We start from the raw sequence: 26,447 nt of genomic DNA, 5'->3' as shown, positions 1-26,447 counted from the left end.
AGGAAACCCAAGTTGTATGATCTACAATGCTTATTCAATTACGAAAGGAATAATTTTTGTATACTAGGTTAAACAATAAAATCATACAATAATTTGAAAAAACTTAAAGGGTACTTTAAAAACCACAGTCTCCGAGTGCTTGAATGGGTCAGTTAAGTATCTGACTCTCGATTTCAGCTTAGCTCATGATCTCACAGTTTGTGAGACTGAGCCCCACATTGGGCTCTGTTCTGACAGCATGGAGCCTGCTTGGGATTCTCTGTCTCTTTTCCACTCTGTTCCTCCTCTGCTAACACTCTCTCTCAAAATAAATAAATAAACTTAAAAAAATAAAAATAAAACCTACAATCTCAATATTTGTGTGGGTTTTTTTTTGTTTAAACAGAAGCAATACTTTTATAAACATAGGCCTCATTGAATGTAATAACCATAATGGAAAAATAACTCCAATTTGTATCAGTGGGATCATATATAAAATACACCAGTGATATACTGTTTAAAAAACTCTAACTGGGTGTTGTATGGAAACCAATTTGACAATAAACTTCATATATTGAAAAAAAATAAAAAATAAAAAATAAATAAAATAAAAATAAAAAACTCTAGACTTATTTAGAAGTTATTCTGTCTATATTTATGTTGCATTAAAAAAATTTATTCAAAGCAAAATTAATCTACACTAAACCAGAGAGAAGTCTGGGGGAAATTAAGTAGAACTTAATTTGCATGTTTTCTTTTTTTTTTCTTTCTTTTTTTTTTTTTTTTAAGTTTTTTTTAACGTTTATTTATTTTTGAGACAGAGAGAGACAGAGCATGAATGGGGGAGGGACAGAGAGAGAGGGAGACACAGAATCGGAAGCAGGCTCCAGGCTCTGAGCCATCAGCCCAGAGCCCGACGCGGGGCTCGAACTCATGGACCGCGAGATCGTGACCTGAGCTGAAGTTGGACACTTAGCTGACTGAGCCACCCAGGCACCCCAAATTTGCATATTTTCTGACTTACATTCTTTCTCTCTTTTTTTCTTAAGCAAGGAGGGAAATTGCTTGAACTTTAGGTGTGGAAATGCTATTTTAAGATTGAATCTAATGATTAATATACTAGGAATAGTGAATGTGGTAAAGTTTGAAATTAAGGGAAACAATTTATTGTAAAAATTAAGGACAATGACATTATTGAATTACCTCAAAGTGTCACACCTAAGTCTGTTAATATTTTGGCCACAAGAACCAAATTATGTTGGTGAGTAATTTACCTTTTCAGCACTTCGTTGAATTCTGGTTTCACCTTCTTTCTTGGCATTTTCTTGAGCTTCTTTTAAGCTGTTATGAAAGAAAACAGTTGGTCAGTTTATGGCTCAATCATATTTTCAGCATCCCTGTGCTAGGTACTTTCACATCCTTGGCCATAACTTGTTAAACCGATCCATTTACATGAGACAAGCTTTTCCCTGTCTTGATTGAGCCAGAAAATTGCCAAAGATAAGGAAGGGTGTGAAACTGACTCACTGACAGTCAATTAGAAGCTCTGTTCTGTAAAAGTAGATGGGTGTGACTCCTTGATTGACAAACAGAAGATTGTTAGGAAAATCCCCTTTAACAGGCAGAACTAAGAGCTTTAATACAATGCTGTGACTACAGTGAAACCAAACTAAGCATTTAAAGTATTGCCATCCACGCCCTTATGTAAACCTTTTCTATACCTTGTAAAGTATTTGTTTGCCTTCATGTAAAAGCACCTCTGTTAAAAAAAAAAAAAGCTACATTGAACTGAGCTTCTAAGTCCTCTCATACCTATTACCTACTTGCAGTCTCACCCTGGAGATGGGCATTATTAGTTCTACAGAGGAGAAAACCAAGAGTTAGAGAGGTCAAATTCTCTTTTTTAGCTAGTGCATGAAAAGAAACAGAAAGTCACAGAACTGAGGCAGGCTGGAACACTAAAATCACATGCCTCCTAGATAAGAAAGTGGAAATTAGGCTTATTTCCTGTCTGGAAACCAGTTATAATCACTGTTTTGCAAACCTGATAGGATGTGCCCCTGAATTCCATAAGAGCACACTGTAATTTTCAAAGGCAGGTGTGAAGTTTATTAATCTCTTAAATCTAATGAGGTAAATGGAACATTTTAAAGCTTGCTGACATATAGAGAGTCCATACCTTGTTTAATAGCCAGAATATTCAAAAGACTCACTGGATGGTCTTCATATCTCAGCCTCAGTACTCACAACAATGTCAGACACTCAGGAAAAGATAACCCAATTCTTCCCTTTCATAAAGTTCCACCTTTTATTTTAATAATGAATTCAGCCACATGACGTTATTGTTATTATTATCATCTTAAATTAGACTTACTTTTAGTAAGAGTCTCTATACATATTCAAATGAAACAATGCATGTCAAATGACTGACGTAGATTATTTCATATGAAACTGCTTTCTAAATTTTAAAATATTGTGCCTTATAAACATGGTGCATTGTCCTGTCGTTATAATTAAGCAAATTAAGAGTACTGAATTTAATAATGTGATCATCTCATCCACTTCTTTTAAGAAACACTAGCAGATGACATTAATCAAAAAGAAAAGCCACTCTGAGAGCAAGGACTATTTCACCTTATGAAGACAAAGAATTATATGCTTCATGAAAAGGACTGTATCTCTCTGTGGAGTGGTTCTCAACACAGCAACCAAATGCATCCGCACCAAGTCTACCTACGTGCCCTGCTTGGGGATGACAATACTTACAAAAGCTCAGCACACATCGCGCATTTATTGCCATGTGTTTTTCCATCAGGTCCAAGGACGGGATCATTTTCCCTTGTGCATCCAAGTCTTCCATCTTTCACATAAGGCCGAAAAGCACTACATACATCCTGAAGAACAGGGAAAGGAACTTGACATTCACCATACTGATTGTAATGCCTTCCACACTGTTTTCAGAATTTTTATAATTCTCAGTGCTTCTCTGCCCAATGCACAGTAGCCACCTGGAGCAGTGCCAGATGCCTAGAAGTAGCTTAGTAAGTACTGCATTAAACATGTGGTTTAGTATGGTGCCCATTTACCTATTCATTTACTATTAAACACAGATACCCTAGTATGTGCTAGAACCAAGGTAGAACATGGTCCTTGCACTCAACTTGCTCATGATCTACTGGGGGACACAAAGAGACACTTAAAATATGATGTGTGGGGCACCTGCATGGCTCAGTTGGTTAAGTGTCTGACTTCAGCTCAGGTCATATCTCACCAATTCATGAGTTTGAGCACCTGATTGGGCTCTGGGCTGCCAGTGCAGAGCCTGCTTGGGATTCTCTCTCCCTCTCTCTGCCCCTCCCCTACTCATGCTTTCTCTCTCTCTCTAAATATAAATAAATAAACTTAAAAAAAATACATGATGTGCTAAATGTCTTGGTAGGTGCTCTACGAGCATAGAAAGGGCACCAAACCTTGACTTAGGCAAAACATTCAGCTAGAAAAAGTCAAACGTGACATGTCTGAGATACTTATTTCTTTCTCCTATCATCACAAGTGCATAGAATTTTAGCCTAGAGAAAAGCCATTTAATACAAATCTCACTTTTAGATATGGAAACACTGGTACAGTGTGGGTAAGTAATTTGCCCAAGATCTCCTGACAGCAAGTGACAGTGCTAGGGTTTCAATTCAGGTTAAGTACCTGATGCATAATGCCCTTTCAACTACAAACGTAGTTTTGTTTTGATTGATTGATTGATTGATTGATTGATTTCTCTTTTTCATAGAAAGCAGAAAGAGAGCTGAAAGGTCTCACTACCAAAATAATAGTTTCAGGAACTATCAATTGCTTTTCATCTAAATGAGCCGTGTTTAAATGAGCAGAGGTTGCCTGCTTCCTCACACCCACCCAAGAAGGAAGAGGAGAGCATCTTTTCTCTCTCTGGTCAGCCTCCCAAGCGTTTCCACCATTTTGACACTTGTCCTCACCTGCTCTGGATTACTGGTCTCACATTCCCCTTCACTTTTTATACCAACTTGGGACCTGGTTTTGCTGGAATTGAAAGTTAGTAGACACAGAAATTTAGCATCACAGAACATCTTACCATTCAAAAAATAACTTATTTTCATTGTATTACGATTCTCTTTTACCCTTAAAAACAGATGTCACACTGCATTCTTTTCCTGACTTACTCTTTATAATGACAGCCTGTGTTTATACCTTGGAGTCAAAGAAATAGAATCACGTTGGAGGGCTAATAAGATTCAGACCTGAAAATATGATTTCCAGAATTTTCCTTCCTGTGTCTAGAGGGGATCCATAACAGGAGAGAGGGAAAAACTACATCTTGTAACTAGATATGCCCCCAAAAAACTATGCTGCTGTCATTGATGGTTTTTTTTAAATATACAAATTCAAGTTTATTGGATGTAACTTGCTACTATACTATTCTTTGTTTGGTTGATGCTAATATTTTAGTTGTCATGGAAAGTACCTAAAGTCCTAAGAATTTTATTCGGTCTAATAGACCTTTAAACCATATCTGAAAACAGAACCATAAATGTAAAAAACACTTTCTACTTTATAAAAAGATAAAAACCACAGCATTTGTGTAACAATAAAAGACCAATATAAGGAGAAAAATGAAGTCATTAAAAGCGATAATAAAAAAGTTATATCAAAAGATATCATCTGAGGGAAAGAAAAAAATTGAATCCTAATGTTATTGCAGAGTCTTCTAGCAGACAGAGCAAGACAGAAACACAATGAGCAGTATGGCTATCACTGTATTATAAAAGAAGTATACCAGAAATCAGGAGAGAGAAATTTACACCTAAAACAGAGAGTTAAAGAATCTACCACAGGATCCCCACATAAAGCACAGTAGTCATTAACTGTTCAGTGTGCTCATAATAGTATTACAAAATGCATATCTAACAAAGCCTGTCTGTTCTCCCTAATGTCTATTTGTGTTTTCATTTATGTTGGCCACTGGTGAGAGTTGAAGGCATAATTTCAGAGTACATCTCTGAAAATGGAGTAATGTGAGGGACCAGAGTGATTTAATTCAGTTGTCTTTTGGTAAAGATACTAATTACAAGGAAAGATAAAGCTTGCAGAAGCTTGAAGACCGAATATTTATTATATCCTTTACTAGTCTCAAGCACTGGTTCTTATCATTTTTGCAAAAACTGAAGAGTAGACAACTCAAGACTGAGGGCACAAACCAGAAGCTGAAAAGCAGGTATGCCATCTTGTTGATTGAAGACAATTGATAACCAAACTAGCACTGAGGGTGGAGAAAGAATCAAAGAGGGACAAAATATTGGACAGTGAGATGCTTTAGCTATGTGACAAAGGTCGAATAAATGGAAAGAAGTTCAATATTAAAAATTCCAATTAATCTACTCTAATATTATAAGTTACAGAGTATTTAATAAAAAAATACTTTGATGATTAAATAATTCTCTGTGAGAAAAGATACACTCCTAGACACATAGAAATGGATAGGTGTCTGTATGTATATGTATGGGTATGTATGTGCATATACATACATGTGTACTTATCTGTGCATGTACCTAGATATATCAGATGTCTACTTCACAGAGACACTGATAACTATTTGATAAATTACACACAAAAGTCCTTTGTAAAATATAAAGTGTGACACAACATATTTTTTTCCCTAAGAATATAGTAAAAGGAGGGGCACCTGGGTGGCTCAGTCAGTTAAGTGTCCAACTATGGCTCAGGTCATGATCTCACAGTTTGTGGGTTCGAGCCCCACGTCGGGCTCTGTGCTGACAGTTCAGAGCCTAGAGCCTGTTTTGGATTCTGTGTGTGTGTCTCTCTCTGTCCCCACCCCACTCATACTCTGCCTCTCTCTGTCTCTCAAAAATTAATAAACATTAAAAAAAATTAAAAAATTAAAAAAGAATATAGTAAAAGGAGTGGTCCTAATAATTTATGGATGGCTAACTCCCACAAAATGAACTGATACTTTAAAGACTATAAGAAAAAAATGTGTCCTGTAATTATTCGGAGAGCATGCATTAGGGAGAAAGTCTGCTGCCAATACTCACGCGTTCTCAGCACACAGCATACATTTGTTGCTGTATGTTTTCCCATCAGTGCCACAAACAGCTGCATAATCCAGAGTACAGATAAAACCCCCATTTCTTTCTCCTTTTCTGAAATCATCGCAATTCAACTGCAAGAGACATTATCAAGGAACATCAAAATACAAGAGATAAAATATTCCTTAGGTACATAAATGAGTTAATATTTTAAACCCACAGCAATATAACTACACTGGAGAACAAAACAGGTTTAGGAGACTATAGTACACTAAAAAAGTCATGGATAATAAAACATGGTCCAAGAACAGAGATACAATTAGATTTCAGGAGAAAGAATTTCTATGTGATTTCAGTAGGGCAAGTCAGGCACCTCTGTGAAATTTAGTTTCCTGTTTGTCTGTCAAATCCTGCCTGTCTTCTCTACAGAGTAGTAATGAGGCCCAGTAGATAATGGATATGAAAACTCTCTGTAACTATAGGCTGTAACAAAGTTTTTATTATTACAGATGAGGATAGGGATCAGAAGCCAGATTGCTGGGTTCATAATTCTAACTCTCCCACATACTGGCTTTGTGATTTGGGAGTTACTTAACCCCCCTGGGCTGTAGTGTTCTTACTTGCAAAACGTGTACAATATTACTAACTTCTTAGGATTACAAAGAGGTTTCAATGTATGAATACATGCCCAGCACTTAGAATAGTGCATGGCATTTCGTAACCATCGACTGTTGTTGTTTTGTTGTTATTTTAAACATTTTCCCCACAGACAATCAGGCCAATAAGACTAAACAACCTTTTTTGGATGACGGAACAAATGCCCAAATCTCAGCTCTAGTGATACGACATGTACTTAGGGACACAGCTGTGCAGGGAGACAGCAACTGCTTGAGGTGATACCTGGAGACCAGCGTTTGAATCTCAGACCTGCCACCCACTCACTTCACCTCTTTGAACCTCGCTTTCCTCCTTGCCTGACAAATGGAAATTCACACCCTGTCCATATTACAGATTTATGCTGGGGATCAAGTGAACACTTGAGAAACCTTATTTGGCAACACTATTGTGACATGAGTTAACTAAAGAAGACCTCAAGTTAACTTGCATTTAATTTCTATCTAAAAGCAAATAATAACACTAGGTATTTTTCCAGTTATCAGAGGGCAACATAAGTTTTTGATGTTATTGTCATAACAAAAATATTTTAAATGCAAATGTGGAAAACTTACAATGTATAGATCTGTGACCTAGTATGTCACACAATACAAAGACTAAAAGTACAATGCATACAAATATATAATGAATTTGTGAACCAAAGGTGACATTGAGGACTTCGGAAAGACAATAAAAAAGGAAAAAGAATGTAGAATAGTAAAGAAAAGCTATGGGACATGCCCAACTATTCATGTCATATGTTTAGGAAGAAGTTAAAATAGAGGCAAAACAGGGTAAGTAATGGCTCTATGTGTTATTTCACTTGTTCGGTTGTTCATTTGTTCACTTGCGTTCTGATGAGAAGACAAAGACCATAAATATGATAATTTTAAATTATAATAAATGCTATGAAAAATAAACTGAACAATACCCACAATAGTGGCGATTTTAAATACAGTGTCGAGAATGGTCTCTCTGTAAAGGTAACATTTGAGGTGAGATGGGATTAATGAGAAGGAGTCAGCCACTGAAGATCTGAGGGAAGACTATTTCAGGCATAGAGAAACTACAATTGCAAAGGATTTGTGATAGGAACTAGACTGTCCTGTTTAAGAGGCACCAAGAAGTGTGGCTGAAGTAGAAGGAAAAAGCAGGAGAGCTGCTGGCTTTCTCTCTAAGGTCATTTCTGGAGAAACGACAGAAGCATGGGTGATAGGGATTGATTTTATTAACTTGGGACAATCACTGTGATTCCCCTTCACCAGCAAAAGCAAAGGCAGCATACTAGGTCACAGGTGTTGGCAGGGTGATGACAGGGCAGATCAAGAGCCCAGCTGTGAGGTGATGAGAACAGGTGCAGGTAGTTACTACTCCACTTCCTCCTCCCCCTCCAAACTCCAAGGGCTGGTAGATCACAACCTACAGAGAACACCTCTTCCTATTGCTAACAGATTCTGAGAGTGGACAGATGGATTTCTAACCTGTGGAGTAGGGAACAAACTGGAGGAGCAACACTGGTTCCAGAACATTCTGATCTGGGCTTCATCCCTTTTCCTATCCTTACACTCAACAGGAGAGGCAGAGCCTGAAGTGTGGCCTTAAACACCATCTCACTCACTGTAGCAGAAAAAGTAACTAAAGCTATCATGGAATCTTAAGAGTAAAAATATTTGTATACATGAGGAGCAAAACAAGGTAAAAGAAATATGGTAATGTGAGCAATATTCAGTATCAGTTGAAGCAGAATTATTGGAATGGATAGAAAAATAATTTATCAAAAGTGTAACTATGCTTTAGAGAGATAAAACATCTTCAACGTGAAACAGGAAAAAAGTTATAATGGGAAAAAACTGGAAGTTCTAGATATGGAAATATTTAAACGGCAATAAATAAAACAATATAAAGAATAAAAGAAGGATAGGTGCACATACCTAATGAATTTGTGAACCAGACAATCAGATCAAGAAACTCTTATAAAAGGCAATGATAAAGGAAAACAAAATTTAACATAAAAAATTTAAAGAACATGGTGAATAGAATTAGAAGTCCCCCAAAGGAGGCAAACATATATAGACAATAATATTTGAAGAAATAGGGAACATTTCTAGAACTAATGAAAACTGAAAAAACAAGAGAAAGAGAAATAGACATAGCAAATCAAAAATAGCATCTGGTCAATAACAAATTGGGGGAGGTTTAGGGAATTTTAAGCAAACCAGACTAGCCTAACATATGTTAGGGGAGAAAATACAGATATTGACAATAAACAAAGATGTTAGCAATAGTGATAAATAATTATAAATATGGATATTTGGTTAAGGGTAGTCATAAGAAGAACAAAAATAGGTATGCGACCTTTAACTCATCATCACACAAAAGCTGGAAAGAAGAGACTACTTTTAAAATATGTTTTTATTAAAGTCTGGTAACTGAAACTATGAAACATTAGGAGAACCAAGTCCTAGAAAAACAGAAATAACAAACTGAAAATGGGCTAAACACACAAGTTAAAATATAATTTGTTATTGGATTTTAAAAATTAGGATCAAATCAGGTATGGATGATAAGAGAAAAGTTAACATTAAAAAACACACAGATACTAAAACAACAGGGTAAGAAAGGATACAAGGTAAAAATGAATAAGAAGAGAGCAGATGCAGTAATATTAATACTAAAAGTATAGAATTCAGTTCAAAATGCATCATAAGTGACAAAGAAGGACTCTATATAAAGTAAAAGAAAAAGCAGAACATGAAGACATAGTAATCACTGAGTATTCATTCAGTTAATTAAACAGGCTTTAACTATGTCAAACTACAACCATCAGAATGTGATAGAATTAGATAACCAGGGGGCGCCTGGGTGGCTCAGTCGGTTGAACATTCAACCCTTGATTTTGGCTCAGGTCATGATGTCACAGTTCATGAGATCATGCCCTGCGTCGGGCTCTGGGCTGAAAGCATGGAGCCTGCTTGGGATTTTCTTCCTCCCTCTCTCTGTCTCTCTTTGTCTCTCTTTCTCTCTCTCTCAAAAATAAACTAAAAAAAAAAAAAAAAAAAAAAGAATTAGATAGGGGTGCCTGGGTGGCTCAGTCAAGTGACTTCAGCTCAGGTCATGATCTCACTGTTCATAGGTTCAAGCCCCACATTGGCCTCTGTGCTGACAGCTTGGAACCTGGAGCTTGCTTGGGTTTCTGTGTCTCCCTCTCTCTCTGCCCGCCCCCCCCCCCCCGTCAGTCTCTCTCTCTTAAAAATAAATAAATATTTTAAAAAATTAAAAAAAAAGAATTAGATAAATCAGTAGCTGGAGTTACAGACTTCAGCATGCACTTCTCAGAAATTGATAGATCAAGAGTAAGAAGTTAAGATGCTTAAGCCATCAGATTTTGATAGAAAACTACATCCATGACACAGAAAATAAACACTTTTTCCAAGACATAAGAAACATTTATAAAAGTTGAATACTTATTAGGTCACTAAAAAAGTGTTAGGAAATTCCAAAGGATCAATGTCATATGATCTATGTTCTCTGACCAAAATTCAATAAAATCAAAGTTAATTTAAAATAGGCAAAAATCAAATAATCAAATCAATAATATAAAGAATGTATTACTGAATAACTTTGCAAGGGAGGAAAATTAAAGAATGTTTGGCAAAGAATGACAAATGGAAACACTTGAAGTACCAATCTTTAGATAATCATTAATATCTTTAAGTACCCCGGTCACAGAATTTTAAAAGTTAAAAATTTTAAACTAGGTATTGTGCAATCCATTATAAGATGTGCAGGAGAACAAGATTAAAGAAACAAGAATGAATGACACAGATAACATAAACAATAGAGAAGATAAACAAAAACAGCTGGTAAGATAGATTTCTAGTACAATTGATATGAGAAAGAGAAGATGGAAATAAAAAATACAAGCAATGACCATTGAAAATAACTGTGTAAATGTTGAGATATACGTACAATAAAAGCATATTAGGAGTATCCATATGCTAAAACATCTGAAAACTAAAATGGAGATATGGCTTAAAAAAAAGTGTAAAACACTCTCCATTGTTTAATAAGAAAAGTTGAACAGACCAAAAGCATTAATCCAACTAATATACTGGCCTGAGATAATCCCTCCCCAAAATGCCACAGTCCTAATAGCCTTAAAGTCCATTTTTCTAAAGTCCTTAAATTAAGAGGAAAACTTATATTGAATAATAATAATTTGTTATTCCAAAAATTGAGAAAGCGTGTAAACTGAAAAACAATTACAGTTTTACTGAGGTTTTACTTAACATAAAATTCATGAATTTTAAGTGTACAATTCAGTGATTTTGGGTTAATTTATGGAGTTTTACAACCATCACCATAACTCAGTTTTAGAATATGTCTGTCACCCCAAGGGGTTTCCACTATGACCATGTACAGTTAATCCCAGTTCCCAGCTCTAACCTTAGGTAACCACAGAATTTTCTGACTATAAATTTACCTTTCCTCTATATTTCTCATAAATGGAATCATAAATATGCAATTGTTTGACTCTGGCTTTCACTTTGCCTAATGTTTTTGAGGTTCATCCATATCATAACAGTAACAGTAGTACTTTCTTTTTATTTCAGAATATATTTCATTCTATAAATGTAGCTCATTTTGTTCCATTACCAGTGGTCTTTCAGACACTTAGATCATTTCTAGTTTTGGATTATTAAAAAGAATGCTGTTATGAACATTCACATGCCTGGCATATGAGAGAGAGAATTTTAAATAGGCTCCACACTCAGCGTGCAGCCCCACTTGGGGCTCGATCCCACGATCCTGAGATTATGACCTGAGTCGAAATCAAGAGGCAGACGCTGAACCCACTGAGCCACCCAGGTGCCCCCAGTGTAGCTGCACTCTTGAGTACTCTTACCAGAAATCTGCAAGTGTTCCAGTTTCTCCACAACCTTAAAAACATTTTGGGTTTTTTTTTTTTTTTTTTTGTCTTTATGATTATAGCCATTGTAGTGGGTGTGTAATGGCACCTCATTGTGGCTTTAATGTGCATTTCCCTACATAATACCAATGTAAAACATCTTTTTAAGTGTGCACTAGCCATTAAGATATTTTTAGTGTAACAGCTGTTTTTAATTGAATTGTCTTCTTATGTCTGAGCTGTAAGCGGTCCTTATATATTGCAGATAGAAGTCTTTTACCCAATATATGAATATATGAAAATCAGAAATTTTCTCCCAGTCCATAGTTGCTTTTCTGTTGTTTCAAGGATTTAATTTGAAGCCCAAATGTTTGTATAGACATACTATGGAGACATGGCAGGTTTGGTTCCAGACCACCACCATAAAGCAAATACTGCAATAAGGCAAGTCAAATGAATTTTTTGGTTTCCCAGTACCTGCAAAAGTTATGCTTACACTATGCTAGTGTTTTAATAGTGCAATAGCATTATGTCTAAAAAACACCATGTACATACCTTAATTAAAAGATAGGTCTTTTTGGCTAAAAAATGCTAATCATCGTCTCAATTTTCAGTGAGTCTTCATCTTTTTGCTAGTTGAGAGTCTTGTCTCAGTATCAATGGCTGCTGATAATCAAGGTGGTGGTTGCTGAAAGCTGGTGTGGCTGTTGCAATTTCTTAAAATAAGACAACGAGGAAGTGTGCCATATCGATGAGCTCTTCCTGTCATGAATGATTTCTCTGTGGCATGCAATGCCATTTGGACTTCTTTCAAAATTGGAGGCAGTCCTCTCAAACCCTGCCACTGCTTTATCAACTAAATTTATGGAATATTCTAAGTCCTTTGTTGTCATTTCAACAATCCTCACAGCGTCTTCACCAGGAGTAGATTCCAGCTCAGATTACTTTCTTTGCTCATCCATAAGAAGTGACTCCTCATCCGTTCAAGTTCAATCACAAGATTGTAGAAATTTAGTCAGATCTCAAGCTCCACTTTTAATTCTAGTTCTCTTGCTCTTTCCATCCCATCTATAGTTGCTTCCTCTGCTGAAGTCTTAAACCCTTGAAAGTCGTCCATGGGGGTTCTCAACTCCTGTTAATATTGATACTGTATTTTGACCTCTTTCCATGAATCATGAATGTTCATGAATGTCAATTTCTACCAAAGAAAAAGCCTGCCACAGGATTTTGGTAGGGAAGATGTTGAATTTATAGATTCCTTTGGGAGAATTGTCATCTTGATAATAATTTCTCGATTGTTCATCATTAGTATACAGAAATAAAGTTGAATTTGCATTATTTATTTGCATGCTGAAATCTTGCTAAACTCATTTATTAGTTCTAGTTTATTTTCTTTTTGGATTTTCTATATATAGTATCATGTCCCTACAATGAAAAAAATTGGTTTTTTTCCCAAGCAGAATGTCTTTAATTAACTAAAACATTTTGCCTTATTATATTGGCTATACCCTCCAGTTCAATGTTGAATAGAAGTGGTGTGTTGAATAAGAGCAATAAGAACAACCATCTTTACTTTCTTCTCAATCTCTTTGGCCTCTAATCATTAAGTATGATTTTAGTTATAGGTTTATCATAGATGCCCTTTATCAGCTGAGAAAGTTTTTGTCTATTGGTAGTTGTGTGTGTGTGTGTGTGTGTGTGTGTGTGTGAAAGAGAGTGTGTTTATCTTGAATGAGTGTGGAATTTTGTCAAATGCCTTTCTGCATCTATTAAAATAATCGTGTAGTTTTGCCTTTATCAATGTGGTGTAATAGATTTTCTGTTGTTAAAACAATCTTGATTTCCTAGAGTAATTCCTACTTGGTCATGGTTTTATCTTTTTTATGTTGTGGATTCTGTTTGCTAATGTTTTGTTAAACATTTTTCCATGTACGTTTATAAGTAATATTTGCCAGTAGTTTTTCTGTAGTTGTGTTATCTTCATTTGTTTTTTTAAAACTTTTTAATAATGTTTATTATTTATTTTTGATAGACCGGAGGAGCGGCAGAGAGAGAGGAAGACACAGACTCTGAGGCAGGATCCAGGATCTGAGCAGTCAGCACAGAATCTGATGCAGGGCTCGAACCCTACAAACTGAGATATGACCTGAGCTCAAGTTGGATGCTTAACCGACTGAGCCACCCACATGCTCCACTTCTTTTGGATTTTGTATCAAAATAATACTGGCTGGTGTTACCTCTACTTCCTGAATGAGTCTATAAAATATTGATACTGTTTCTTCTTTCATTATTTGCTGGGGATCACCACTAAAGTCTGAACTTTTCTTTGATTTAATCATGGATTCAATTTTTTTGCTTGTTATACATGTATTTTGATGTTCTAATTTTGGGGTCAGTTTTTAATAATTCATTTATTTCTAGGATTTTTTCCATTTCATGTCAGTTGTCTACTTTTTTGTGGCACAAATTTATTCATAATACTCTACTATAATCCTTATAATTTCTCCAGGGCATATATTGATATCCCAAATCGCATTCCTGATTTTGGTTAAGTATTGTCTTCTCTCTCTCTCTCTCTCTCTCTTTAGGTCAATTTATTTAAAGATTTGTCTCAAGGAACCAATGTTTGGTTTATTAAATTTTCCTATTGTTTTAATAAAGTTTTGTATTTTATAGATTTCTGCTCTAGTCTTTATTATATCCTTCCTTCTGCTTGGTTGAGATTTAGCTTGCTCTTCTTTTTCTAAGCTTCTTAATGCGGAAGTTAAGATTATTAACTTGTGAACTTTCTTCTCTGATTTATGCATTTAGAGCTCTATAGAATGCTTTAGCTAAATGCCCAAGTTTCAAATTGCTATGTTTTTAAAAATTTTATTCAATTCAAATTGTGTTCTAATGTCTGTCAGGAGTGTTTCTTTTATCCATCAATTTTTTAGGAGTATGCTGCTTAACATGCAAATATTTGGGAATTTCCAGAATTTCTTTCTCTTGCTGGTTTTGTATTCAATTCTATTTTTCAGAAAACATACTTTGTATGATTTTAAATCTTTTAAATTTATTGAGATACGGGCTCCTAGGTGGCTCAGTTGGTAGAACACCCAACTCTTGATCTCTGCTCAGGTCATGATCCCAGGGTTGTGGGATCAGCCCTGCATTGGGCTCTGCGCTGAGCATGAAGCTTGCTTAAGATTCTCTCTCTCTCCCTCTCCTCCTTCTCCCCCACTTACACTCTCTCTCACTCTCTCTCAAAAAAATAATAGATTTATTGAGATAGATATCTTATAGAATGTTCCATTGTTTCTTAAAAAGAATGTACCTTCTGCAATCATTAGGGAAATACTCCCTATATTTCAGTTAGTTCATAGTGTTGCTCAAGTATTCTATATCTTTGATGGTATTTTCTCTAGTTGGCTCTTTCAACTTTTAAAAGTAGAGTATTAAAATTTCTGACTATTATTGTTGAATTGTCTCTTTCTTTACTTATAGCATATTTAGTTTCACACATTTCGAGCTTCTGTGAGTAAGAGCAGTTATAATTGTTATATCTCCTGATGTGTTAATACTTTTAAAATTATAAAATGTCCTGGGGTACCTAGGTGGCTCAGTTGGTTGAGTGTCTGACTTCAGCTCAGGTCATGATCTCACAGTTCGTGAATGTGAGCCTTGCATCGGGCTCGCTGTTTTCAGCACAGAGCCTGCAGAACCCACTTTGGACCCTCTGTCATCCTTTCTCTCTCTGCCTGCCCACGCTCTCTCTCTCAAAAATAAAAATAAAAACATTAAAAAAATAAAATTATAAAAGGTCCCTATTTGTCTCCAATAATATTTGACTTAATGTCTATTTTGTTAGATAGTAGTATAGCAAATCCTGCTCTCTAGTGTTATACTTGTCATGGTATCACTCTTCATTTCAGACTCCTGTGTCTGTAGATCTAAGGAGTATCTATTGGAGATAGTTTATAGTAGCTTTTTTTTTAATTAAACAACAATCTCTGACTTTTGATCAGAATGTTTAAGTCATTTACATTTAGTATAATTATTGATATAGTTGTATTTATATTTGCTATGTTTCTGCTTGTTTTCAATATACTCTTACCCTTTTTACTTCTCTGTTCTTCCACTACTGCCTTCTTTTGGGTTAAATATTTCTAGTATGTCTTTTTAATACTTCTGTTGATTTTACATATTTATTATATATATCATTTTATTGCTGCTTATTCTAGTGATTATCATATTCAGCCCAGTTTATCCCAATCTATTACAGATTAATATTTAATTCTGGTAAAATATAGACATTTTGCCCCTATATAGCTCCATTTCCTTTATTCCCCTTTGTACTATGGTTATCTTAAATATTTTATCTATACACCCAATAAAACAGCATTATAGTTAATGCTTTATAAAATATTATATTGTTAAAAGAAACTAGGTAAAAATAAGGGAAATATATTTATAAAGTAGTTCATTTTAACCCATGTGTTTACCATTTCTGGTTCTTTTCACTTCTTTCTATAAATCCAAGTTACTATCTGGAAGTGATTTCCTTTCATCTAAAAGACTACCCTATTATTACTTGTAAAACAGGTCTGAAGGCAATAAATTTTCTCCAATTTCACTTATTTGGAAATGTCTTTTTTTGACTTAATTTTTATTGGTTAATTTTGGTGAATATAGAATATGGATAAACATTTTTTTTCTTTCAGTACTTTGAGTATGTCATACCATTGTGTTCTGGTCTTCATTATTCTAGATGAGAAGCCAGTCATTAATTTAAACCATTATATACAATGTGTCATTTTTCTTTTTCCACTTAAATTTTTTTCTCTTGATTTCAGCATTTTAATCATGATAGGCCTAGGTGTTGATCTCTTTGTATTCATACTATTTGGGACTTGTTGCAATTACTGAATGTAAAGAGTAAGTTTTTAAAAATCAAACTTGATACATTTTAGGCCATTATTCCTTCATATAATTGTTCTGTTTATTTGATCTTTTTTATTTTTGGTATTTCTATTGCACATGTATTGACATGCTTACTACCTCAGGGATTCTTTGTGTCCATTTTTAACCAATATTTTTTCTACTTCCATTGTTAATTTTTATTTATCTTTCTACAAGTTTACTAATTCTTTTTTATGCAGCCTCAGAGCTTCTTTTGAGCCTCTCTACTGAGTTTTTTGTGTGAGTTATGCTATCAACTCCAGAATTTCTATTTGAGGTATTTATCTTTGTCTATCTCCGTCTCTATCTCTATTTACTGAAAATGTGCATTTATTTATTCTTTGTTATTATACTTTCCTTTAATTATTTCAGTAGTGTTTGAACTATTTAAACACTTTTAAAATAGCTGCTTCAAGCCTTTGTCTGCAAAATCTAACCCCCAGAGGCATTCAGATAGTTTCCATTGGCTTTTTTTCCCCCTGGGTAGGGGTCATACATTCCAGTTACTATTTTCATATTTCATAATTTTTGTTGATGGCTAGACATTTTGGATAATGATTTCACTATAAAGAATATTTTTGCTGTTGTGTTGCTTATTTGCATCTTCGGCTGGGCTAACTCTCTGATTTCTTGCTGTCCCACAATGTACAGTTGTTGATACATCTGCTAAAAAAATGTTTATAGTTTTTATTTTTTTAAGATTGGGTCTTTAGGTTTTTCTTTCCATATCTCTATAGCTTAGCAGATGGCCAATGATTAGACACAGTTTGTGCTCAAACATCTCAAGCTAGTAAGGCTTCCATCCCCTACAGATAGGCCTGTGTATATTGAGGAGGACATTCAAAGTTCAGAATACATTTACATCTACCTCAGCATTTGCTTTCCACTGGGATTTTTTCATGTGTGTTTTCTAAGTGCTTGTGCACAATATTATGGCCAACGAAGACTTTGTGAATTGCTCAGTCTTTCTTTACTCTCTGCTGCCTATATATGAAGACCCAGCCAGAAATATGCTTGCCTCAACCATGTTACCACTTCAGGCCATTGTCTTTACTCTGGGTGAAGATCATGACATCTACTGGAAACACCTCTGGATACAATTGTTGCCCACTGCTCTAAATTACTTCAATAAGACAGTGCAGTTGCTGACCCTCATAGTCTGCCCAACTGGTGGACACTCTATACCAACCCAACAACAAGAGTGAGATGGGAGTTTCCTTAAGAAGAACATCACAGACTCCCATTGTTCTAAATCAAAGTTCAGCAGTTTTTCAAGCATAAATGCTTATCAGATTGACATAGGCTACTGGTCAATTTCCAGATGCTATAAGGGTTGTTTTGGTCAATTTTGTCTAGATTTATAGTTGGTTTTTGAGGAAAGGATTTGCTAACCTTGTTATTCAGCTATAGCCTTAAGTGCCACTTCTCAGGGTAATTTGATATTGATTTCAAAACCAGATAAGAATAATTAAAAAGAGAAAAGTATACACTCATTTTACTTAGGAAAAGAGTTTCAAATTTTCTAAATAAAATACTAACTATAATTCAACAGTGTATTAAAAATATTAAAAATATATTAAGGTTAGTATGATTTACCCTAAGAAAACATGAATAGTTTAACATTAGCAAATTTATCAAGAAATTTATTACATTAATAGACTGAAAGAGGAAAGTTAGAAAATTATTTCAATAGTTGCAGAAAAGGCATTTGACAATGATCAAAACAGATTTAGAATATTAAGAACAGAAAGAAATTTTTCTAAACCTGCTATAGTTTATTTAAAAAACACTTACAGTAAACATACTTAGTGGAGAAACTTTAGATATATTCCTTTTAATATATGAAGAGAGTGCAATCTGATGTTCATTATCATCACTACTATTTAACTTTTGAATTCTAGATCCTGGCCAATGATACAAGAAAAGAAAAAGAAATAAAGGAGTGATGAAATGCAAAAGGAAGTTATGAAACACCTACTATCTCTTATTATCCAGATAATGTGATGAACTACCAAGAAAAAATGATAAAATTAATAGATAAACTATCAGAATTAACAGAAGATGCCATAAAGCTATTCAGTGTAAGATTAACCTGTAGAAATCAAAAGAATTTTTCTATACCAGCAATAACCAGAAAGAAATACCATAAATAAAATACCAATCAAAATAGCAATAAAATTACAAATTTTGTAGGTATTAGCAAAAATCATAAAAATCTCTGTGGAGAATATAGATTTCATGAAGTACACAGAAATTATTATGAAGTAACGATAAGGTATTCTGTGCTCTTGAGTTGGTCAAGTTACTACTATAAAAAGTCAATTTTAGGGGCATCTGGGTGGCTCAGTCGGTTAAGCGTCCAGCTTCTGCTCAGGTCATGATCTTGTGGTTTGTGAGTGCAAGCCCCACACCTGGCTCTGTGCTGACAGCTCAGAGCCTGGAGCCTGTTTCAGATTCTGTGTCTCCCTCTCTCTGCCCATCCCCCACTCACACTCTGTCTCTCTCTTAAAAATAAATAAACATTTTAAAAAAGTCAATTTACTCAAATTAATTTATAAATTATTTGTATCCCTAATCACTTTGGGTTCCCAAACTCAAGTTAGATTTTTTCATAAACTGAATAAACTGTTTATTTGTAATATAGGGGGGAAATATAGGTCTATACATAGGTAAGTCAACTTTGAAAAAGATGAATTAAGAAAGGGGACCTGCCTTATTAGTTATTAAAGCAATGAATTCATCTAAACAGAATAGGTAACTCAGGAACACATACATACACACATATGAACTTAATATCCTACACAGTTGGCAACCTAAATCATAAATAAATGAATCAATCAATTAAAAAATAAAGTCTCTACACAGACCAAATACATTAAAGACTATGAGGAATTAGACGAGGGTGGTAGAAATGAAAATGGTAAAAAGGAGTCATACTTGGGATATACTTTGGAGGCAACACCAATGACAGTTGTAGATGGACTGGATATTAGAGTTGGAAAGTGAAAAAATGACATACTAGTGAAGTAGAAATTGATGCAAGAGAGAAAGGATTTCTGTAGGAGGAAAATTCTTGAACTGGAAGAGCACCTTATTCTGAAAGTGAGTATCAGGGTTGATTTTTGATGGGAGGTATCTAAGCACAAAAAGTGGGTAGATTTTTCTCTCTTATAGTAGACAGAAAGTAACAACAAAAACAGTGTAATTACATGAACTGATTCAAACACAAATAAGTAAAAATCTAAACAGAAATTATCTGAAAGGCCCAGAGACAAATATGAACTACCTTAATTTACAAGTACTTTCCTAGGTGGGAAAAAGTAACCATAAGAACTTAAGAGGTAAAAATTATAACTCAGGCATAAAATGATAACAGAAAGGTATAATGTGTTCAAATTCTAAAATTTTATTTCTTAAAAATCCTACTTGATTAAAATTCAGCAAATATATGCCTACATGTGAAAACATCTGACTAGCAATATTTAGAAATAGTTTTGTTAAAATTGGTATGTTTGTATAATTCATTTTTTGGTTTGTATTTCCTTGTATTTTATATTTTAAAACATCACTGATTAGTTTCTCATGAAGGAGAAAGATGGGGAACAGAAGGTGGAGGAGAATAGATCTTACTGAAGGAGCCTCTCTCTAAATGTGACCAGTAAGGGCAGAATTGGAACTTACCAGTAAACCTTTGGGATCTCCACAGACTTTACAGAGCACAGAAGCAGCTTGCTTTTGCTCAGATAAAGGATTTTCAGGGATTGACCAATTGAGTGGTGACTGTGTTATTGTTTTGGAAGTGAGATTGGTTGAGTTCAGGCAAAGAATTTGGTTGACTAGATTTACTGTGGAGGCTAAGATTCTCAGACAGACCTGAGTAACGTTGACAGGGAAAATTTTAGCTCGGTTAGCCCAGGGATGTTACAGCAATTTGGGTGTGCCTCCCCTGACTGATCATTTTAATTATGTGTCAGGGACAGGAGTGGAGGAGAAAGAAGATGTTGGAAAAGAAGCTACAGAGGAGATCTATAGTGATATGAGTTGTCACGATTCCTAGTGGTAACCCCAGCTTTGTCAATAACTTACTGTGACACGGTGTACCCTAGAAATTTCCCTTAATCTGGGTCTAGAATTCTTATTTTTTTGTAGAAATACAAAAATTGTGTATACATAAAAAAATAAAAAGTGAAATCATTGTGTGGTGGCTGGCAGCTGTATGGTTTCATTTTATTTGATTTTTTATCAAAAAAAAATTTTTTTTTTTTTTACCACAGAGCACTTTTCTCAAACAAATATTAGCCTGTATTCCAATCTACAAAATAGTTACAAATAAGCAACGCTAGTTGAGTTAGGGAAACTACAGGTATCAGAAAGGACATGAGTAGGAAATAAAAGAAGGAAAGAAAAAACAAAGAAAAGGAATTAGATGCCTGCTAACACGTGTTAAACCTTGTACTTGGCTTTTTAAACCTAGTTTCTCATTTGGTCCACATTCCATTTCACAGATGAAAAAACTGAGACGCAGAGACACATAAATTGTCCAAGTGACATAGACAATAAATAAGAGTTCTGAGATTTGAACTTAGTTCTAATAGTTCCATGAAGGCTCTTGGTGAAGCCGAGACAGGACAGGAGGAATGAGAAATGGCTATGGAAGGCAGACATCACACTTACTTACTCCACCTCTTAGCGTCTGTCAGTGCCCAAAATGTTTTCTGAGAGTTAGGTCATGGGTTGGGCATAGGGACAAGCTGTACCAGATAGTTAGCCCACCCCTGGACTAAGCCATGTTCCCTCCCTTCCTAAGTAGTTGGCTTCACAACAGGTATGACCTAGTAATTAGGAAATAAACAAATAGTTTTAAATAGTCAAACATAATCTTGAAAGTAAATATGACAAGTTGACTTCAAATAATCTCACCGTTTCTGGGGCATCGGCCTGAGTGGCTCTTGTTAAATGCCTAGCCCTCTTCTGGGATTTTGCTTGTTTTTCCCTGGAAGAGAGCAAGGAAGAGCATAGCTTGCTTAGATATGTTTTCCCAATTTGGGGGATAATAGCATACATGTCAAACTTAATTTTGACTCTTACCCTGAGCTCAATCAGGTATATCAGAAGTGAGGTACATGCAGAAATGAGCCAAGGTACCATAAATGTCTCCTCAGTACTGAAAAATATCTCAGATATGGTTCCACAGAAGGCAAGAATCTTTACCTTTAACTGCATAATGACTACTCCCCCACCCCTTTCAGTGCTTTCAACATCTAGGTGGTCACCAACTCTAAAAGCCATCTCTGCCATTGTTGGAATAGTCTCTTTGAAAGACCATGTTCACACTGAACCAAAATCTATCTGTCTGTTTGTTTCTGGTTCTACACTCTAAGGTCCCACAGAGAAAATTCAGAAATTTGAGGATAGCTTTTATGCCTTGCACAGTTTCCTTTCCAGATTAAGAAACCGAGTTTATTCCGACATAATTTAAGTAAGTGATAAAAATAATAATTGAGTGAATGACTTCAAAGAGATAAACTGCCTTGTATGTCTCAAGGCATTCTACTTTTGTTTTAAATTATTTTTCAATAAATGTACTAGGTTCATAGTTTCAGTCTCCTGTCAAGACAATCCTATGTAACAAGGAGGAAGCTTTGTAGTAACTAATACAACTGCTAGTTTACATTCAGGGTTCAAGAGAATAATTTGCCATAGGTCTCCCCCCATCCCCACCTAAATCTTGATCTTTTTCCTTCATCTTCCCCCAGTTTCTTCACTAGCAGCAGCATGTGTGATCATGGCTTCATTATCCCAATATTATTGACTATGTCAAATTAAATCCCCTGAGATTTAATTAGCATTTAAAAAGCTAATTATAACATAATTATCTTAAATGGATCAGCTTAGTGTTGGCTTAGTATCAGTGTTGAAGTTTTGATGGTGGTCAGAAATTAAAGATGACCTCCCTATTCAAAAACAAAATAGAACACTTTGATTTGAGGATTTTCTATTGATAGCAAGCCTTCTTCCACCTTTGGGTGTCATCAAAGAGAAGGAAGTCAAGTTAAGAAGCATTACATGGATGTTGGTAAACTTTCAGGACACTCAGCCTTTCTGAGCTGCCGGGATGTAGAAAATAAAATTAATTCTTTAGACCTTTTCATCCTACTGTAATCCTAGGTGTCTACAGACACTGGCAGCTCACAGGGTCAGAGTGCAAGATGTGTCCTGCTTAAAGCCTTCTACTGTTTGGCTGCCATAAGGAGAGCCTGGCATCATTCCCAGGGTGGGGGGGGAGTGGCTTTTCTCACTCCTGAGGGTACCACAGAGTCAGGGCTTAACACATCTAAGAATTCTTTTTTCCCAGAGTCAGGAAACTCAAATTGGAACTATATCCTTAAAAGACTATTAAGTGCTACATAAGGTATTAACCCTCTACCCTCTGGAATGTTTTAGAATACCATTTGAGTGATTTAAAAATCTTTCCAGGAGGCACCTGGGCGGCTGAGTCAGTTAAGGGTCCACCTCTTGATTTCAGCTCAGGTCATGATCTCGAGGTTAGTGAGATCAAGCTCCACGCAGGGCTCTGCGCTAACAGTATGGAGCCTGATTTGGACTCTCTCTCCCTCTTTCTCTGCCCCTCTTCCGCTCCCTAGCGTGGTCTCTCTCTCTCTCTCTCTCTCTCTCTCTCTCTCAATAAATAAATAAATAAATAAATAAATAAATAAAAAAAAGTTAAAAAAAAATCTTTCCAGGTAGGAGGTACTTATCCAACTTCTGCTAAGCATTTTTATTTAACCATTTAGATTTAGAAAAGTACATTTGATGGGATATAAAAAGAATACATTTACTATTTCAGAGAATAGCTGGTAACTCAAACACTCAAAAGAACGAGAACTTTTACTCACAGTATCATTTTGCATGTGGCACACCTGCTGATGAATGCTATTCCATCCGGGCTTTGAAAAAGTTTTTTATCTTGGGAACAAAATAATTTTCCATTTTTCATCAATGCCCGATATTCATTGCATGTTTCCTAAGGAAAAGATTTAAAGAACTGTGTTTACTGAAGCTCATAAAACCAAGGCTTTACCTTCTAAGAAGAACTTCCTTGAGCAATATTATTTAATGACCACTACCTGATTTCTATCGAAGCCAATCACTCAATTGACACAAATAACACGAATTCAAATAATGACTGGATTGTCCCTTGGGGATTGAAAATCCACTTAATAAGCATTCATCTAAAACAACGAGTAAAATGGAAAGACCTGACCTCATATTCCAGGGCTGTCATTCCCAAGCCCAATAGCCTTCTCAAATTAAGTTCTCAATGGCTAACTTACCCTATCTGTAAAAACAGGATATAATTTCATATGTTTCATATGTCTTGTGAACATTAAATATTATAAGTATGTGAAACATTCAAAGGTGCTTGATACATAGTAAATAATCAATAATTACATTCCTCTCCCCTCTTCTTCCTCCTTTATTATTATTGTTGCTATTATTATTATTATTGGAATATGATGAATATAAGATACCCAGCACACAGTAGGTCAATAATAATTGCTGTCAAAAGGAACATGAAAAGACTACTGAAAAGGTAAATTCAATATATTTCATGGAAGGCTTTCTGTATGTCACTATTTTCTAGGAACTTAAAATCAATGGTGCATTTGCACTATCTCATAAAGTACTAATTTAATATGTCATACTTGCTATCAGTTTAGAAAATCCACTAGGTATTTAGAGCAAGCCTTTAGAATGTAAGTTCTGTGGGGTTTTTATTTTGTTTTGATTTTGCCAAAAAAAAATACTGCCTCAAGATGTTTACATAAGAAAAAAAAATTAAACGATGCTTTTGTGTCCAACTCTGACAAATACAACCTCTTCAAAAGAATTGATCATAGAATTCTGTCCAGCCTCTTATATCTTTATAATAATCATTCAATAAGTTAACAAAAAGTCATTACAATATTAATATACTTTGCTAAGTGCCATGTATATAGCTAGATGCATGGATAGAGCAATGAGGCAGGAGCATCCTTGCCTGAATTGTGCTTACCATCTAATGGATACTAATGGATAATGATGTACTTCACCTAGCTTCTTTAACATGGGAGGCAGTTGGTAGCACTAGCAGAATAATTAATGGAGAAGAGGAATAAATAAATAATATCAGTGACAAGCCCTGGGAAATTTTGCTAATGGTGACCTACTAAAATACCTCAGAAAATGATTATCACCACCCAGTGATGTTATCTGAGTAGCACAGTAATAATTTCTGGCAACTGACTGATGACTAGGCCGCTTGAGCTCTGTGTAGTCTCTGATTCTATAGTATCTTTTTTTTTTTAAGTTTATTTATTTATTTATTTTGAGAGAGAGAGAGAGTGCATGAGCAGGGGAGGGGCAGAGGGAGAGGGAGACAGAACCCCAAGCAGGCTCTGTGAGCCTCACAAACTGTGAGATCATGACCTGAGCCGAAACCAAGAGTCTGACGCTTAACCAACTAAGCCACCCAGGAGCCCCTGATTCTACAGTATCTTATGCCAACATGGAAAGTTACTGCTTAGCTTGCCAGACATAACTGATTCTAAAAAGTCTAGATGCAACTTTGTCATAGAGAGAAGAGCCTGGTATTTTTTGTGATGGAAACATATCCTTTGTGAGTTAAGATAAAACTCAATGCTATTTTTCTGAGTTGTGAAATAATCCAATGGATTCTCTTGGCAAACAGAATAAAGGCCATAAAAATTAAAAGCAGGAGGTGGGTTTTTCCCTGGAAAAACCTTTGGCTTGTTTTCATTTTGTTTTGTTTTGCTATTGTTGTTGTTGTTCATGTCTTCTCCACATGTCTCAGAAAAACTAAAGCCCTCCAGGGCCAAGCTCTTTCCTTTACTGGCTCTGACATAGCTCATTGTCTTCTACTGTCTCTCCTCCAATATCATAATACAATCCCCCAGGAGCTGGCATCACCTCCATTCTGTGTTAGGGCACTAACAAGGTGCTTTTGACTATAATAACCCTTCTGTGATAACAAATTTAAATGTATGGTAAAGATCCTTGCAGATGACTACAGTCATTTTCTGTGCTGTTCCGGGTCATGTTTATAACATTCAACATGCTTTTCTGGAGCTGTCAAGAACTCAAGCTACTGAATTTGGAAAATAAAAATTCCAGGACCATAAGAAACATTAAATCAATACTTCTCATTTCTGACAAAATATACAAAGATTGCTATCAGAAATATTTCCAGAGACATAATTATTTCTTTGTGTTCTTCTTGCCTATGCCAACATAAAGGGTGGCTAAATTTATTTTTAAAAGAAATAGAGTTTGTACAAAGTCCCAGTTGCAAAATTGCCTGGATGGCTCAGTCGGTTAAGCGTCCGACTTCAGCTCAGGTCATGATCTCGCAGTTAGTGGGTTTGAGCCCCGCATCCAGCTCTGTGCTGACAGCTCAGAGCCTGGAGCCTGCTTCAGATTCTGTGTCTACCTCTCTCTCTGCCCTTCCCCTGCTCATGCTCTGTCTGTCTCTCTCTCTCTCCTTCAAAAATAAAAACATTTAAAAATTTAAAAAAAAAATAGAAATATCTATCAGAAATCACCACTCATTATCATAGAGTCTGAAAAAGCAAATTATGGCTTCATGCACAGTGATATTTATACAATACTCTTCTTTTTGCCAGTATAAAACATGCAAGTGAGCATGCTCTCTGACTCCTTCAAATCCAAGTTTTTTCTACTCTACCCTACTACCCTACTTATTCCGTAGAGGTTTCTGAGCCTCTCCTCAGACAGCAAACTTAGATGAAATAATAGAGACTACGGTGAAATTTTCTACAGGGGGTGCCTGGGTGGCTTAGTCAGTTAAGTGTCTCATTCTTGATTTTGGC

At 35.4% G+C, this 26,447-nt stretch overlaps 1 protein-coding gene across 1 annotated transcript in view; it reads right to left on the bottom strand.

Moving 5' to 3' along the window:
* Positions 1-26,447, bottom strand: part of SPINK5 (serine peptidase inhibitor Kazal type 5) — a 96,469-nt gene that overhangs the window by 46,236 nt on the left and 23,786 nt on the right. The window contains exons 3-8 of the mRNA XM_042906242.1: positions 23,454-23,581; positions 21,478-21,550; positions 6,060-6,187; positions 3,966-4,029; positions 2,746-2,873; positions 1,254-1,320 (exon numbers count right to left, since the gene is read on the bottom strand). Coding sequence (XP_042762176.1) covers positions 1,254-1,320; positions 2,746-2,873; positions 3,966-4,029; positions 6,060-6,187; positions 21,478-21,550; positions 23,454-23,581 — 588 coding nt within the window. The remainder of the gene's footprint in view (positions 1-1,253; positions 1,321-2,745; positions 2,874-3,965; positions 4,030-6,059; positions 6,188-21,477; positions 21,551-23,453; positions 23,582-26,447) is intronic.

This window comes from Panthera leo, chromosome A1 (assembly GCF_018350215.1).
Source record: "Panthera leo isolate Ple1 chromosome A1, P.leo_Ple1_pat1.1, whole genome shotgun sequence".
Taxonomy (NCBI): Eukaryota; Metazoa; Chordata; class Mammalia; order Carnivora; family Felidae; genus Panthera; species Panthera leo.
This window is presented reverse-complemented; position numbering and strand designations above follow the sequence as displayed.